Source organism: Canis lupus, chromosome 7 (genome assembly GCF_003254725.2).
Source record: "Canis lupus dingo isolate Sandy chromosome 7, ASM325472v2, whole genome shotgun sequence".
Classification (NCBI taxonomy): domain Eukaryota; kingdom Metazoa; phylum Chordata; class Mammalia; order Carnivora; family Canidae; genus Canis; species Canis lupus.
The window spans coordinates 78,752,472-78,768,084 of NC_064249.1; the positions used below are offsets into that span (position 1 = coordinate 78,752,472).

At 53.9% G+C, this 15,613-nt stretch overlaps 1 protein-coding gene across 2 annotated transcripts in view; it reads left to right on the forward strand.

Annotated features, from left to right (window-relative positions):
- MYO5B (myosin VB) overlaps positions 1-15,613 on the forward strand; it is a 334,661-nt gene that overhangs the window by 279,236 nt on the left and 39,812 nt on the right. For both annotated transcript variants that reach the window (XM_025429624.3, XM_049111936.1), the window contains exons 22-24: positions 2,515-2,745; positions 13,441-13,525; positions 14,716-14,864. In XM_025429624.3, the coding sequence (XP_025285409.1) occupies positions 2,515-2,745; positions 13,441-13,525; positions 14,716-14,864 (465 nt within the window). The remainder of the gene's footprint in view (positions 1-2,514; positions 2,746-13,440; positions 13,526-14,715; positions 14,865-15,613) is intronic.

The following is a 15,613-nucleotide window of genomic DNA, read 5'->3' on the forward strand; positions in this document are numbered from 1 at the left end:
GACTGTCCTGTGCTCTGCTCCTCTGTAAGCCCTGGAGCATCACCGCTGGAGGAAGAGGTGTCCTCTGTTCCACATGCACTCCTGGACCTGTGTCCACCTCGCGGGGGGGGGGCACTCTGTGGAGCTTGTGCTCCTGGAGGGGATGCTTTTTCTGGTTCACACAGGAGTGCCACAGAGGCCAGCAGAGGGCTGGGGGCCCTGGGCCCGAGGGACAGGTGAATGCCACATCTTTCAGGTAGGGGAGACATGTCAGGCATAAGAACATCTCACCAAGCAAACTTTTGAGAAGTTCTCAAACTTCTGAGAAAGTAACAACAGGGAGTCTCGACTTCCTTCCCACACGGGTTCCTTGTTGGCAGCTGAGGGCAGATGTGCCCTACAGTGGTGGGTGCAGTGTGAGCATCCCCGTGGAGAATGGGAGGGGTGCAAGGAGAATAGGGGTCTGTCCTCAAATCCCCTGGCACTGGTATTAGGAAGAGGCTCACGGGAGCAGGACCGGTCACACCAACAGAGGTGACTCTGAGGAGCTCAGCCACATCGCAGGGGGGATTCTGGGGTCTGAGAGAGGACAGGTATCCCACAAGACCCCCGTATCAGGCTCAGCTGCATACCTGGTGCAGACTTCGTGGCATGAGGGTGAAACAGGAGACTGCCAGGCTCCTCCGGGGTCTTCCTTTCTGGGATCATACCTTTGGAGCCTGAGGACTGCAGCTGCCACGAGGCCTGGCGGTCACTTCTAGAGGCTGTGGATAAAACGAACTGCCCAGGTGTTGCTGTGAGGAGTCTCCCTGCCGTGTCCACAACCAGCGGAGAGTTCAGAGCCTGTCTCCCCGGACTCCTGGCAGAGCTGAGCAGCCGGGTTGGTTGGGTGCTTGCTGGGTGCCAGGTGCTGACAAAGCACCAGATCTTCCTGAGCATTGATAAAACTCCGAGGAAGGATTGATGTGGCCCCCCCTTTCACACAGGAAAACGGGGGCTCAGGGAGGCGGAACAGCTGAGGGGGATAGAGCTGGCCTATCAACAGGTCTGCCCGCATCCAGCCCCCAGATCCCCGACTTCCTGGGCCCCACGTCCACTGGATGTCAGGACCTGTAAGGCGCTGGCCTCCTGGGACATGTTACCAGGCCTGAGGGGCCCAGGGTGTCCTCTGTCCATGGTGTAGTGCTGTTGGACTCAGCCTACCAGCAAGACATGGATCTCCCTGAGATCCTTCCAGGGGGACAGGAGGGGCCCGTGCCCCTTGCTGCCACCATGTTTTGTGCCTTCCTCCATATCCCACACCCGCTTCAATTCCCCCCCTGCCCAGTGGTCTGCCCTGCTCTCACAGTGATCTGACCCAGCTCTGCTGCCTGCAGTGACGGTTGACGTGACCCATCACACCTTCCCTCCCTAAACCCACTCCCCTGTGCAGAGACCCTTCGACCTGTGGAGCGGGCGTGGGTGGGGGCAGACAGGATGGAGCGTCCTGAGCAGAGGACCCCTGACTGGGTCCCTTGTGGTGACATCAGGCGAGGCTGGCGGCCAGACCAGACACGAGGTGGGCCAGGGCATAAGTGGAAGATTCCCCGCATGGCAGGGGGAGCCACCCCGTGATGTGGAAGCAGGCCGGGTTCCCCTTGGGCCCAGCAGCAGGTCTCTCTGGAGGTCCCACATGCAGATGGCATCACACCAGGTCCCATGGCTGCTCTCCACTACTCTCCGCAGCTCCCCATGGAAGTGTGGTTTCTGGTGCAAGTTAGGATGGAATCCTGATGCTCTGGCCTTGCTGGCGTCTGAGCCAACAGCCCTGGTCCCCGAGCTCCCTCGCGGGTGGCTGTGAAGAATGAGTGACTGTGTGCTGGTTACTTCGAGAACCCCCTCTTCACTGTGCCTGCTGGTCCCCCTTGGCTGATCGTCTTGCCTCCTGCGGCGCCAGCTTGTGGCCCCAGGTCCTCATGCTTCCTCCGCGTGAGCACCGCCCGATCCCCTAGCCAACCTGCGCCGGCCGGCCAGGGTGCCGCTCGCGGACGTATTCGTGGGGTGCCGGCTGTGGAGTCAGAGGGTCACAGGGTGAGCCGGTGGGCACCCGGGGGTCCCTGGAGGCCTCCTTGGAAGAAGAGCCGCTGAGAGGGGTCCTCCGTGTCAGAGCTGGCAATGGGGTTGCAGCCTTTGTGCCGGTAGGTCCGGAGACGGGGAGGCCCAACCCAGGAAGGCCCTGGTCCTTCCCACGACTTGCAAGGTGGCTGTGAGGGCCAGCCGGCTGGGCGTCGGAGACCAACTGCAGTCGGCTGCCCTCGCTAAGGCCTCTCGCCTCGGCGCTGGCATTTTCCCCTTGAGGTGTTGCTCCTCGGCTCACAGGAGGGTCCAGGGGTGGGGAGCAGGGGCCCCAGGAGGGTGCTCAGCATGCAGCGACTATGAGATGTCCTCCACTGCAGAGTTCCTCTTCTAATCGCCTTCGTGTTTTCTCCCTGCCCCTGTCTCCTTGTCCTCCCCTCTTCCTACCCCCGCCCCCACTCTTTGCTGGTGCTCCCGCAGAACAAAGAGTTCAAGTCGCTGTCAGAGCAGTTGGCGGTGGCCACATCCACACACGCCACGGAGGTGGAGAAGCTAAAGAAGGAGCTGGCCCAGTACCATCAGAGCCAGGGAGGCGGTGGCCTGAGGCTGCAGGAGGAGGTCGAGAACCTGCGGGCTGAGCTCCAGAGGGCCCACTGTGAGCGCAAGGTCCTGGAGGACACACACACCAGGGAGAAGGACGAGCTCAGAAAGGTACGTGAAGGCCCGTGGGAGTGCGTGGCAGTGGGCCGGCTCAAAGGGCAGCATCCTCCTCGGCTGTAAGTCGCTATGGGCTCTGCTGGGGCCTGTGCCCACCCACTGGCTGTCTCTCTGCACCCGGACACAGTGCCTATGCTATGGGGACCACGTGAACAGGTGGCCGTTCACCAAACAAGCGTTGATGACATGTTGGTGTTCACTGAACAGGGCAGCCTCCCTTGGAAGGAGTGTGTGTGAGAGCCTCTAGGCCTGTGTCCAATAGCCTAGGGCAGCCACAGAGTCGGCCCAGTGGCCTGGTCCTTTATAGCAAGCAGCGTGGTACATGGGGCAGAGGCTTTTCTCCTTCATGTTGCAGGGATGGAGGCACCCACAGCCCCACTCACAGCAACTGGGCTCTGGTGAAGTCACCTCTGCCTTCGATGTTGACGGCTCCAGCCCAACTCAGCCATGCCGGCTGGCACGCTCCGCAGGTTTTCTCTCTGCCTCGTAAGATAGATCTTCCCAGGTCACCCTCACGCCCCACCTCAAAAGTCAGGGTGTAGGGATTTCCTTCTCTTCCCTCAAGGTAACTAACTGTTCAAACCAGGGACATGCCACGTCCAGGGAGAGCCTTCCATGGACACAGGACTCGGTCGTTTGCCCTGCGTCTCTGCAGCAGCCCACACATCCCGGGGCCAGTGGCGCCTGGCCCGCTCCTTTAGTGCCTCCGTTCCTGGACAGTCACAAAGGCTTGAGCATCTAGTTAGGGAAGGAGTCACTGTTCCTGACATAGGAGTGACTTTCAGCATTTAAAGATTAGAGCAGAGGTCACTGGGGCAGCTCAGTTGGTTAAGCATCAGGTCATGATCTCATGGGTTGTGGGATCGAGCTCCATGCTGGAGTCTGCTGGGAGATTCTCTCCTCCCGCCCCTCCCCCAATTCACAGGATGCTCACTTGCTCTCTCTCTAAAATAAATCTTAAAAAAAATAGAACAGGCTGGGGCACCTGGGTGGCTCAGTGGGTTGAGCGTCTGACTCTTGCTTTCAGCTCAGGTCATGATCTCAGGGTCAAGAGTGAGCCACCTGTCGGGCTCTGTACTCGACATGACATCTGCTTGAGATTCTCTTCCTTTCCCTCTGCCCTCCTCCATGCACGCGTGTGTGCACACTTGCTTGCATGATCTCAAATTAAAAAACTAGAGCAGGCTACATGACACCTCAGAAAGCTTTGTAGGGTCAGCATTGGAAGGTAGGTCTTCTCCCTGTCTGCCGTTACCCAGTGCCTGTGGGAAAGCTTTCTGGCCTTTGTGCCCTTGTCCGTTTGCCTTAGTGTAAATGACCTCTCATGCCTCTGGACGTCAAAACTGGCCAATGCTGTGCAGTGTGAGGTGGTACTTGGTGGTTCTAGGGAGGAGAGGCCCCAGCCCTGCTCTGCAGTGCTCCCCTCTCCCTTGGCCCCACCCCTTCTCCAGCCTGAGCCCCAGCACAGCTGAGCAGCATGCAGACTGGGTCTGAGATGTTGCCCACGGAGCCCACTCACCTGGAGCTTGCCTACATGCTTTCTGTGTCCTGGCAGGGCCTCTGTGCCACCGGCTACTGCCTTCTCCATCCCAGGGACTTCCCAACGTGGGGATTAGGTGGTGAATACAGTGGGCCTTCCAGTGCAGGCGGCCCCTGGCCCAGAAGAGGAGCAACTTCCGCCCCGAGATGTCACCTAGGCAAACCCGTCCATGAGGCCTGACGTGGCTTCCTTCTCTGGGAGGAAGCAAGTGGGACTGGGAGGCTCCTGTAAAATATAGCTGTAAGCCGGTAACCAGCAGACAGTGGAACTACACCGTTGGGGTCTCCTGGCCGTGGGAACAGCTGGACAGTCACTCCTCTGTGTGCACGAGAAACAAGGTGCTGGGATCCAAAGGCAGAGAAGATGCCGGGATGAGAACTGCAGACCTTGAGGTTGGTGACCCCGGGAGAAAAAGGGAGGCAGGTTCCCTGCACGTGCTCACAGGTCAGATGACGCATGTGGGATGTCTGTTCACCCAGCAGATTCACAGAACCTGGGTGTCTCCTATGTCTGCCCCACGGAGACTCCTCAGCCCCCCGTCTCTTTACCAGCTTCTCCGTGGGCATGGTGGTCTGAGGACACAGGGCTCCAAAAACGTCTCCGTCTCGATCCAAGGGACCCTGAGGGTTTATAGCAGGAAACTCTCCATAGGCAGGAAAAACAGACAGGAGGGCTCTGTTCTCTGCTCCTTAAAAAAAAAAAAAAAAAAAATCCTGGGAGCGTGTTGAGCTAGTGTGTTAAATACTATGAGAGCTTGGAACTGCCAAGGAAAAAAGATTCACAGACGCTGCAAGAGAGAGAACAACAGGCACAGAAGCAGGAGAGAAATGCACCTTCTTTGACTCCATGATATAAGCAGATTCCCAAGCCAGTAGCAGGAGAAGACGGTGGCCTAAGGCAGCATGTGAGGTGCATTGCCCGCCTGTGTGCAAGAAACAACGGGAAGCTGATGACTGCCGCCAGGGTCCTCACGGCCCTCAGGTTCCAGCGGCCGTGAGCAGGCAGACGCTGGCCTCCGCTCTCCATCTTTGGTGCCTGGCCAGGGTTCAATGCTCCTCAGAGGCGCCGTGTCCAACGTTGACAACTGCGTAACCAGACAGCTGGTCTCAGGCTGGTCCAGGGGCTGCGGTGCCCCAAGCAGGATGGAGGAGCCGGTGGCAGTGCTGTGAGGGTACGCTGATCACCGCTTCGCTGTCCGTCAGCAGGTGCAGTACTGGAACTGGCATCCTGGGGGCTCTGGGCTCCCTGCTGCTGATGGCCTGGCTGGGGCCACGTGGCTTGGGGCCCCCAGGGGCAGGAGCTGGCTGCTGTGGCCACAGCCCCAGGGGCTCACCCCCTACTCACCCCCATGCAGGGGCTCCTCCCACTCGCCCCCTAGGGCAGCTGCCCCAGGCCTTCAGCCTTACCACCTGTATCCTGTGTGGTGGGGTCTCTTCTAGCTGTGACCCCGTACCAGCTGTCGTGCAGCGCCGTTGGCTTGTCGGAGGAGCCGTCCTGTGTCCTGCTGAGAGTGGGGGTGCCCAGGGCCGCCCTTGATGCGCAGCCATGGCTCGTCATCCACAGTCAGCGCCTGTGAGGCCTGGCCTGCTGCAGTGCTGCAGGTGGCTGGGGAAGAGCCACCTCCAGCCAGTGGCCTGGCTCTGAGCCTGGGTCCCTGACACCTGAGAGACGAAGAGCCGCCCCTGGCGCCTGAGCGCTCAGTGGTGGGGCTGAGTCGTACCATGTCCTCTGTCGCCCGCCCACCACCGTGGGATGGTTACCTCAGGTAGGCCCAGTGTGAAGGTCTTAGGTTTTTCCAAGTAGAAGTGGAGAGATGGGACCTGGGGAATAGTGGGGTTCTCACAATGGGGTGTCCGAGTCTTTCCCCAAAGGTGCAGAGAGGTCTTCTCTGGTCGACCAGGACATAGCTGCATTCCCACAGCTCCAGGCTGGTGGTTGCTGGAATGAGGACCCCACACCAATGGTGGAGGACACAGTGGTGTTGAAGACATCCTGAAGTGCAGGCCTTGGTTTGTTGACTAGACGCTCATGGGGTGCCTGCCTGTCAGCTACCAGGCTCTCCCCGGGGCAAAAGGAAACAATTTTTTAAAGTCCTTCATATTCTGATGGAGCTCAAATATTTGGGGTCATTACACAGATGGGGATCAAATACGAATTATCCATCATGCATGTGAAGAATAAAGCAGAGTGAAAGGGGATAGAGAGGAGCCTCCGGGTACAGGGAGAGGCTTGGCTTGTGGTGGCTGGAGACTTCTCCCTGGAAGACGCCTGAGTGGGGTGAGGATGAGCCATAAGCAGGTGATGAGGGCAACAGCACGTGCACAGGCCCTGAGGTGGGAGTAGGCTGGGCAGGCACGAGCAGCAGGAAGCAGAGTGACTGAGCAACAGGGAAGGCAGGGGGTGCTGAGGTCAGCGAGGTATAGTGGGGTCAGATCGGGAAGAGCCCCCTGACCCTGACAGTGACGTTAGCCATGAAGCATCTGGGGAGAGGAACAACTCTACCCTAGGCACCTAGGCACACCGTGCTCTCCTACCCTGAGCATCTTCCTATCACTCTTGCCGTGGGGACCAGTCATGTGTCGCCTGCTACGGACCTTCGACATCGCCATCCTTCATGTGTCGGCCTCCTGGACTGTCGGGACACATGGTAGCATAGTACTTAACGGCTGAGCCTGCACCTGGACTGCACAGGGCAAGGGCCAGCTATACCCCTGCCTGGCTGTGTGGCCTGTGGCAAGGTCTCTAACTTTTCTGTGCCTTGGTTTCCCTAAAAGCAAATACTGAGGGTACCTACATGTATCCCATGTGAGTTCCAATTTTATTTCTGCACATTACTCGGTGCACAGTACCCTCTGCATGGTCTGTTCTTCCCTTCTCTCTCTCCTCTGCTTAGACCCCTTTCCCTCTGACTAGATAACTTCCCCTGTAAAATAGTCTTCCTACTAACCTTACTCTCAGAACAGACAAGAAGCTGTGTCGAGACTTTGCAGAACTAGCATTGTCACTGCCCAGGGCCGAGCGTGGAACTGTCTCCCAGACAGTTTGTGCGCAGCATTGAGGACAGAGGCCCCAGGACAGAGCGGCAGTCATGTGAGACTCTTCTGATAGGCATTGTCCAATAAGTTCGTCCAGCAGTTTTCTTCTAGAAACCTTGCTCTTGGCTCTTTCTACAATATAAATACCCAGCTTGAAAGGAGACAAAGCCAAAAGCTCAGAGCTGCGCTCGTATTATAAAGATTAACTAGTAAGGGCAGTGGGTGGTTTTTTTTTTTTTTTTTTTTCCTTAACGACTGTCTTTGAGGGGCACCCGATGGCTCAGCAAAGGCAGCTATTGAGCATGAGACTGGGTATTTGTTTCATTTAACTTAAGGGTCTCAGTTAGCTGGATGGTGCTGGGATTCAGCCTCAGTGTCGGTTATGATGACCTGCCCTAAGTCCCATGTAGGAGACCCTCCGGGTCATACTGCCCTCGCCCCCACCCCACCTCAGCCCAAGAGAGAACTGGAGCTACTGAAAGATGTTGAGTCCCCAGCCCTAGCACAGGTGGTGGTTATCACATGCAAGAGGGACGCAGTGGCCAGCGTCGGGGTTGGGCGTCCCTCCCTGTAGCCTGCATCCCTGACGCTTCCCAGAAGGGAGGCCACATAGCTGCAGAGGCTCATACCTGCCAGCAAAGTCCCATTGTGCTAACGAGCGGGAGGCCTGGAGGGCCGGCCGTGCCTGGAGACACGTGAGGGTCAGTGTCCTCAGGACTGAAGGGCTGGAGTGCGGGCAGGGAGGCAAGCGCATCTCCCCGGGGCACTTGGACATAAGGCTCACAGCCACAATGCAGCTTCCTCAGAGGCCCACCCCTGTGATCAGAGCCAGAGGGAAGCAGTGCAGCTCTGGCACTCAGGCTATGTGGGCGGCTTGTGTCCCCGATCACGGTGACCTCCGTGGAGCTACGTGATCACAGAGCACACTCCAGGGATAGACGTGGCAGGTCCAGCCTCAGTGGCAGCGGCAGGCCCATCCTGCTGGCTGGGCATGTTGTGTCCCATCGCACAACGGTGGCCACCAACTGTCAGTGCTGTTGGGGGGGGTGGAGCAGCAAGGGAGCCTGGACACCAAGAGGAGAAACCCCGGTGAAGGGAGCGGAGAGCTCAGCAGGGGGAACAGGGCAATGCTTAGGTGGAAAGCCGAGGGCGGGAAGAAGCTGGGCCCCCCGCAGCCCATATTCAGGGAGGTGTGTGCAGTGGAGTTCACCCAAGGACAGAGGGGGTAAAGCCATTTCTCCAATTCTCCATGTCCCCAGCCTTGTCCTTTCTGGGTCCTGTTTCCGCACCCCACGTACCACCGCACAGCTGTCCTGCTCCCCCTCTGCACCGGGTCCTCCTCCACCCAGAGCTCCCAGGCTGCCGACGAATCCACACATCTGCTTGATGCAGCCCACTGCCCTGGGACCTCACAGAGCCCCCATCCGTCCCTCGTTAGCTCTGTTCATGCTCCATGTCCTCCCAGCAGCCATTCTCAACAACAGGCAGTTTTGCCTACAAGGAACTTTTGGGCACGTCCGGAGACCCTTTGGGGGTCACAGCTGTGTGGTGGGAGCAGTGTGACTGGCATCTCGTGAGAAGGGGCCAGCAGTCCCTGCTGATGATGAGGAATTACCCGGCCGAGTGCAGCAGTAGTGCCAAGGCCTGGAGCCCAGCCTGGAGGAATTGGTGTGGGCCTCACGGGTTTGCTGCTGCTGCGTACCTGTCTCTTGCGCCCGTGAGGGGATGCACTCAGAGCCAGCTGCCTGGAATGCAGGGTGTTTTGCGTCCCCAGCTCCTGGCAGAGTCGTGTTGGGAAGTATCTGGTAGGTGGGCAATGGCTTTGTCTGGTGTCAGCCCTGGGGCAAGCACGAGTGTGAGCGTGGTAGGTGCAGCTGTCACAGCACTGCTGCTGCGCTCTCTACCTGGCCCTGCCCACTGCACTGGGCCACAGTCTCCGCGGTCATTCATTAGTTGCGTCCAGTGTCATACGCACTAACTTGTTGGTGTCAGCAGCTCAGTGCTACCAGTGCCTGGCACATACCATTTTACCAGCCTTTTCTCATCTGAGGCCCGCAGGGAGGCAGAGGGTGCCCCTCGGCCTGAGTGTCCACCATGGGGTTTATCACCTGCACGGCAGGCAAGGGCCCTGCAGGGTAGCCAGGTTGCTGCCAGGGTGACCCCACACTGCTCATGAGCTTGTCCCAGGAACTCTGAGTGTGACACCCCCGGGGAGCTTGGGTGATTGAGGCCACTAGAGATTGAGGCCACCGAACGCAGAGAATGAGAAGCAGCAACACCGTGTGGTGGAGAAGGGATGGTTTCCCAGAAGGTTGTGATTTGGAGCCGCATCTTGAAGGCTGTTGAAAAGTCTGAGCCAGGACATGACGTGGGACTGTGTCAGGGCTGCTGGGGAGAGAGTCAGAGCGGGCTGGAGCCTGGGTGGTACCGTGTATCTGCAACTCTCCCTGTAGAGCCTTGGAGTGCAAGCCCCGTGTGGGTCCGTCAGTCCCTGAGCAGCGAGGTGCCTGGGGGTGGAGGGGTCACTGCCTCCCTGGGGAGCAGGGGGCAGGTGGACCTCAGTCCTGGACCCGTCTTGTTGGAATTCTCTCCCAAGCCTTCTCACACGATGCTGAGCACTGGGGAGCTGCACTTGGACCCCAGCTCCGGAGGCTGACCTTGACCAGACTCAAGAATCCTGGGAACTTAGCCGTGGGGAAGGTGTCTGCCCCAGATCCGGCGTCCCCGGGGCTGCTTTCTGCCCTTCACAGTCTCGGGGCTCTGGCAGAGATCAAAGGTGCTTCCCTGACAGGAGTGCAGGTGGGTCCACAAGGGATCTCCCAGGAGGTGGTCCCAGGAAGTCGTCTTCTCGCCTCAGCCCCCGGGCCTGTCCCCTCCGGGACTCGGGACTCGGGACTCGTTGGATGCAGGCTGGCAGTGGTGCCCCCCCCCCTTCCAGGGGGATTAGGAAATGACCCAAATAGCCAGAAGTGAGGCCTTGAACTGGGAGCCACCTGCTGGTCTCGGAGGTGAACCTATGGGGAAGACTCACACCCAAACCTGGGAGCCTGCCTTAGGCCCCTCTTTTTATCCTTTAACACATTGAACACAGGGTATTGTGCTCAGCAGGTTGGTGTATTTGTGGAATGGTTATTTAGGAGCTTTATTGAATATAATTCACATACTAGAGTTTACCTGTTTAAAACATACAATTCAGTGACTTAGAAAAAAAAGTTTTGCAACTACCACATTGTGTAATTTCTAAATATTTTTGTCACCCCCCCCCCCAAAAAAGCAGCCTCTGTATCTGTTAACAGTCACACCACGTTCCCCCTGCCCCATTCCCATCCCAGTCCCAGCCTTAGGCAAAACCACTAACCTGCTCTCTGCCTCTAGATGTGCCTATTCTGGACATTTACTACGAATGGAACTGTACTGCGTGTGACTTTTGTGACTGGCCTTTTTCACATATCGTGTCTTCCAGATTCATCCATGTTGTAACGTAGATTAGTACTTTATTGCTTCTTATTGCTAAACAGTATTTCGTCATGTGAACATAACCATATTTTATCAGTCCTCTTGCAAACCTAGGAATTTGTTGATCTTGGGTTAAAATGTAACGTTCAAGGGACTTGCAAAGCTGCTGCATTGGTTTGTTTCATCAGCATATGAGAAATCTGATTTCTCCACGTCCTCACTAACATTTGTAATTGTCTTTTTAAAAAAAAAAATTTATTTATTTATTTATGATAGAGATAGAGAGAGAGAGAGGCAGAGACACAGGAGGAGGGAGAAGCAGGCTCCATGCAGGGAGCCCGATGTGGGAATCGATCCTGGGACTCCAGGATCATGCCCTGGGCCAAAGGCAAGCGCTAAACCACTGAGCCACCCAGGGATCCCTGTAATTGTCTTTTTTAAATTATAACTATCATAGTACACATGAGGTGATAAATCATTGTGGTCTTGGTTTACATTTCCCTAATGATGTTGAACATCTTGTGAGCTTGTTGGCCATATAAAGAAGCATCTGTTCAATTTTTTTTTCTATTTATTGATTGGATTTTTTTTTGAGTTGTAAATACTCTATATATTCAGCATCCAAGTCCCCTATCAGATAAGTAATTTATGAACATTTACTCTCATACTGTGGGTTGCGCTTTCCTTTTGAGAGTATCCTTTGAAGCACAAAAATGTTTAGTTTGGATGATGTACAACTTAAAACTATTTTTTTCTTTGGTTGCATATACTTTTGATGTATTAAAAACCTTTGACTAACCCAACATCACAGAAATTTGCTTCTATGTTCTCTTCCAAGAGTTTTATAATTTTAACTCTTATGTTTAGGTCTTTGATACGTTTTTAGCTTATTTTTCTATATGGTGTGAGGTAGGAGTCCAATTTTATTTTGTATGTGGAAACCCAGTTGTCTCAGCCATGTATTAGACTCTTCTTTCCTCTGAATTGTTTTTCTTCTCTAATTGCCCTGGCTGGAATCTCAACAGCACAACGTTGAATGGTTTTGGTGTGAGAAGAGACAGCCTTGTTTGTCCTATGGGTGCAATTGGTATTCGGTGTTTGGCCACAGAGCCTGATGTTGTGGGTGTTCACAGATGCCCTTTATCAGGTCGAGGAAGGCCCCACCTATTATTCCTTGTTCATTGAGTGTTTTTATCATGAACATTTGGTAGCATGTCATTAAGGGGTTTTGCATCTGTGTACACAGAGGATAGCAGTCTTTGGCTTTCTTGTGATGCCTTTATCTGCCTTTATCTGCTTCTGGAATCAGGACATTCCTAGCCTCATAGAGGGAACTGAGCCAGCATTCCCTTCTCTCCTGTCTTGTGAAATAACCTATGCAGAATAGATGTTTTCAAGTTTTTGCTAAGTGGTGGAATGATTTTAAAAGTCTGTTTCTACTTAGTGCCCAGTGAAGGTAATGTTGTAGAACCACCTATAAATATTGGTCAGCAGGTCTAGGCTGTGCCTGCTGCTCTTACTCCACATACATCATCTCATTTAATCCTGAAAGCAGCCCTGTGAGGTAAGTGTCAAGTTTCCCAAGAGCCAGAGAACCGTGGCTGTGAAGCTTAGTGTCTTTGCCTTGGGCCAGAGGTGCTGTGCTTCATGATGTAATTGCAGGGCCATCCTGTGCTGACTTAGTGGTGGCTCAGAGAGCCTCAGAGAAGTGGGACTCAAGTCTGGATGCCTGAATTAAGGGCCCGGGGCACATGTTCCTCTCCTCTTCCCGTCTGGTTTCTGCAATGCTCACCTCCTTACCTTTGTCACAAAGGCAGGGACACAATGTTGGTGGGGAAATGGCCTCGGTGGCCTCCTGCAAAACGAGTGTCCAGGGGGTCCAGAGAGTGCAGAGGCAAACTCCCATGTTACAAAAGATATAGACCCCTTTCTCATTCTCCTTTATGACAACTAATAATTTCTAATTCTCTTAGAACACATCTGAATTGTCACATTTTTAAATTGGCACAGATATGTACTCTAATATGGAATAGCCAAAGATTTTCATTTTTTAGAAAGCTTGCCACACACTGTTCTAATTCTTCTTCCTCTGGGCAGACCAGAATTGTTTCTTTGATTGTTGTTTTCTTTTTGTGCCATTTTCAGTAACACTCACTTCATGCTTCCTTTGGGGGCCTTGTCAGAAGCTGAACAAGCAGAAGTGGCCCTCGTTCTGTGGCACCTGAACTGTGCTGGGTCCAGGGAGACAGGCGAGGGCAAGTGAGATGAAGGCTGGAGATAATCCTTCATTGTGAGCCTTGGTGACACTCAGATTTGAGGGCTCAAAGTTTACCAAGACAAGCAGCCACATACAGTCAGTGAAAGCCTGTTGATGTCGTTCCCTGCACATGGCATGTGAGCGTGGTGCAGACTTTGCATGAGGTTTTTGTGGCCACTGGAAGACCATGAAGAGGGATGAGCTCTTCTGTCTTCTTTTAATGGGATTTTTCTTTCAGTGTAGCAGTTCTTACCTTGAAATGACAGCAGTTTGGGCTGACTTGATTTTCTTTAAAAAGAGCATTTAAACACCACCAGCTGAACTTCAGACCCCAGAAATGGAGCCTTTCCTTTGCCTACCTTCACGGTGCAAACATTTTCTCCCGTTGCTCTCCCTTTCAGCAAGTTGCAGTCCTGGAGCAAGAAAATGCTCTCTTAAAAGATGAGAAAGAGCAGCTTAACAACCAAATCCTGTGCCAAGCGAAAGGTGAGTACCAAAGTGCTTGGTTTTTTCATTTTGGAGTTCAGTTTCCTTTCTGTGCCGATCGCCCCCTCAAACACTCCTAGTGAGAACGTCGTCAAGATGGTACATTGGAGAAAGGCCTTAATAGATGGTCTTTACGACACTACTATGACTCTTGGTTTTAAGAGTTGAATGCGGTGAGACACATAATGGACAACGTTCATGAGATTTGGAGTCCAGGGACCTGCACTTGAAGAATGACAACCAAATGCTACTGCCTGGCTTTGCCCTCAATGACTATAGTCCTCAGTTTCTTCATCTGTAGAATGGACATAAAAGTCCAGACGTCAGCTGCGTGAAGGGCTTAGCGTGGTGCTCGACACGTGAGCACCTAGGGGCTGTCATAACTGCCGTCTGTAGACTCTCGCATCCGTAGTATGTCTTGTGGTTTCTTCTACTGGCCCACTGGCCATCCATTAATGTTTACCAAAGAGAACATCATGGGTCAGATCCCAGCAGACCTGCACCACTGTCAACCTCCATGTGCCATGTGGCCAAGGAGGAGCTGTGGCTGTCCACAGACCCCAGTCCTTGCCTGGCTCTGTGTGTTCCTTAAACAAATCACTCCCCTCCTCCCATCCCTAGGTCTTTCCCGCATTCCATGGGAGGATGGAACCACCCGAGTGCATGGTCCTGCCCAGCGTAAAATCTTGACAAAAACTGACACTTTTTAATTTCCCCGTAATAATTATTTCCTTCTACTGGTATAAATAATTCTGTTCTGGTGGGGGGAAGCCCATCCCGTGTGATGCTTGCCTTCTCTCCTTCAATCTCCTTACACTTCAGAACGTGGAAGATCGGGAAATCAGAACAAATCTGGGAAACAAAACCTGGCTTCTTCCCCGGGGCATTGCCAGTGGTTCCCATGACAGGTGCCGCAGGAGAGAAGTTGGTGGGTTAGGTGAGGGACTGTCATGTAGCCTGTCTTACCCAGAAGCAGGGTGGGCTTTCCTCCTCAAGATTTAAGCCACCATAACTAGCTTCCCTTTGCTCTGCGGTGGGTGAGGTTGCTGGATAAGCTCATCAGGTGTCCACGGGAGGAGCTAGTCATGGGAAACCCTTTAAAAAGATGAATCAGAAAGCGTGAGTCAATACCCGGGAAGAGAATCCACTCAGAAAGCAAAACTACAGCTTATAGTGTGCTTGCTTTGCAGATGAATTTGCCCAAAACTCTGTCAAGGAGAATCTCCTGATGAAGAAAGAGCTGGAGGAGGAACGCTCCCGGTACCAGAACCTTGTGAAGGAATATTCGCGCTTGGAGCAGAGATACGACAACCTTCGGGATGAGATGACCATCATCAAGGCAAGGAGGGCAGTGCCCGACACGGTGATGTGCTATGGATCTGTGGGGGGAAGTGGTCTTTCCAGTACCTCCTCTTGCCATAGCTTTCACCTAGGAAGTAATGGGGCTGGATGAGCCTTCCCAGGGGTGACTCCTTTTACAATTTCAGGGGCTTATAAAGATCTCAGGAGCTTAAGGAGAATTCCACCCAGGTGTAACTGTCTTGTTACCTGTTCTGGGAAAACTTTTGAAACCGTGATGGGGGTGGGAAGTATTCTGAGCTCTGCGTCCCCAGTGTGTACTGCAGAAAGACCCACAGGGTCAATCATTTCTCCCAGGCTTTGATGAAACACAATATACATAAAAACGTCCTATTTCTGCATTTGTCATTCTTTATTATCCCACATAAATGTGCCCTCCAGAAATGCATCTTCAAACAAGATTGATAAGTTAATTGCATAGAAACCAGGAAGAGATACTAAATAGGAACATATATAAATACAGCATTTTCTGACCAAGATGAGTTTTTACTCTCAAAGCCAAATCATATGCAAGGGGGAATAAAAGTATTTTTAAATGAATGGTATAAATGGTAACCTCTATTTCTAATATGCTTCCTATTCCATGAAATTGGTGGAGCACACGTTGAAGTATGGGGCCATTAGTGGCGGGTTTGCAACATTCTTCTCAAGGGCGGGGGAAGACCAATGACAGGACGGGCTCTGGGTACTTTCAGGGAGGTACGTGCTGTTTCCCTAGGACCTTTCAGA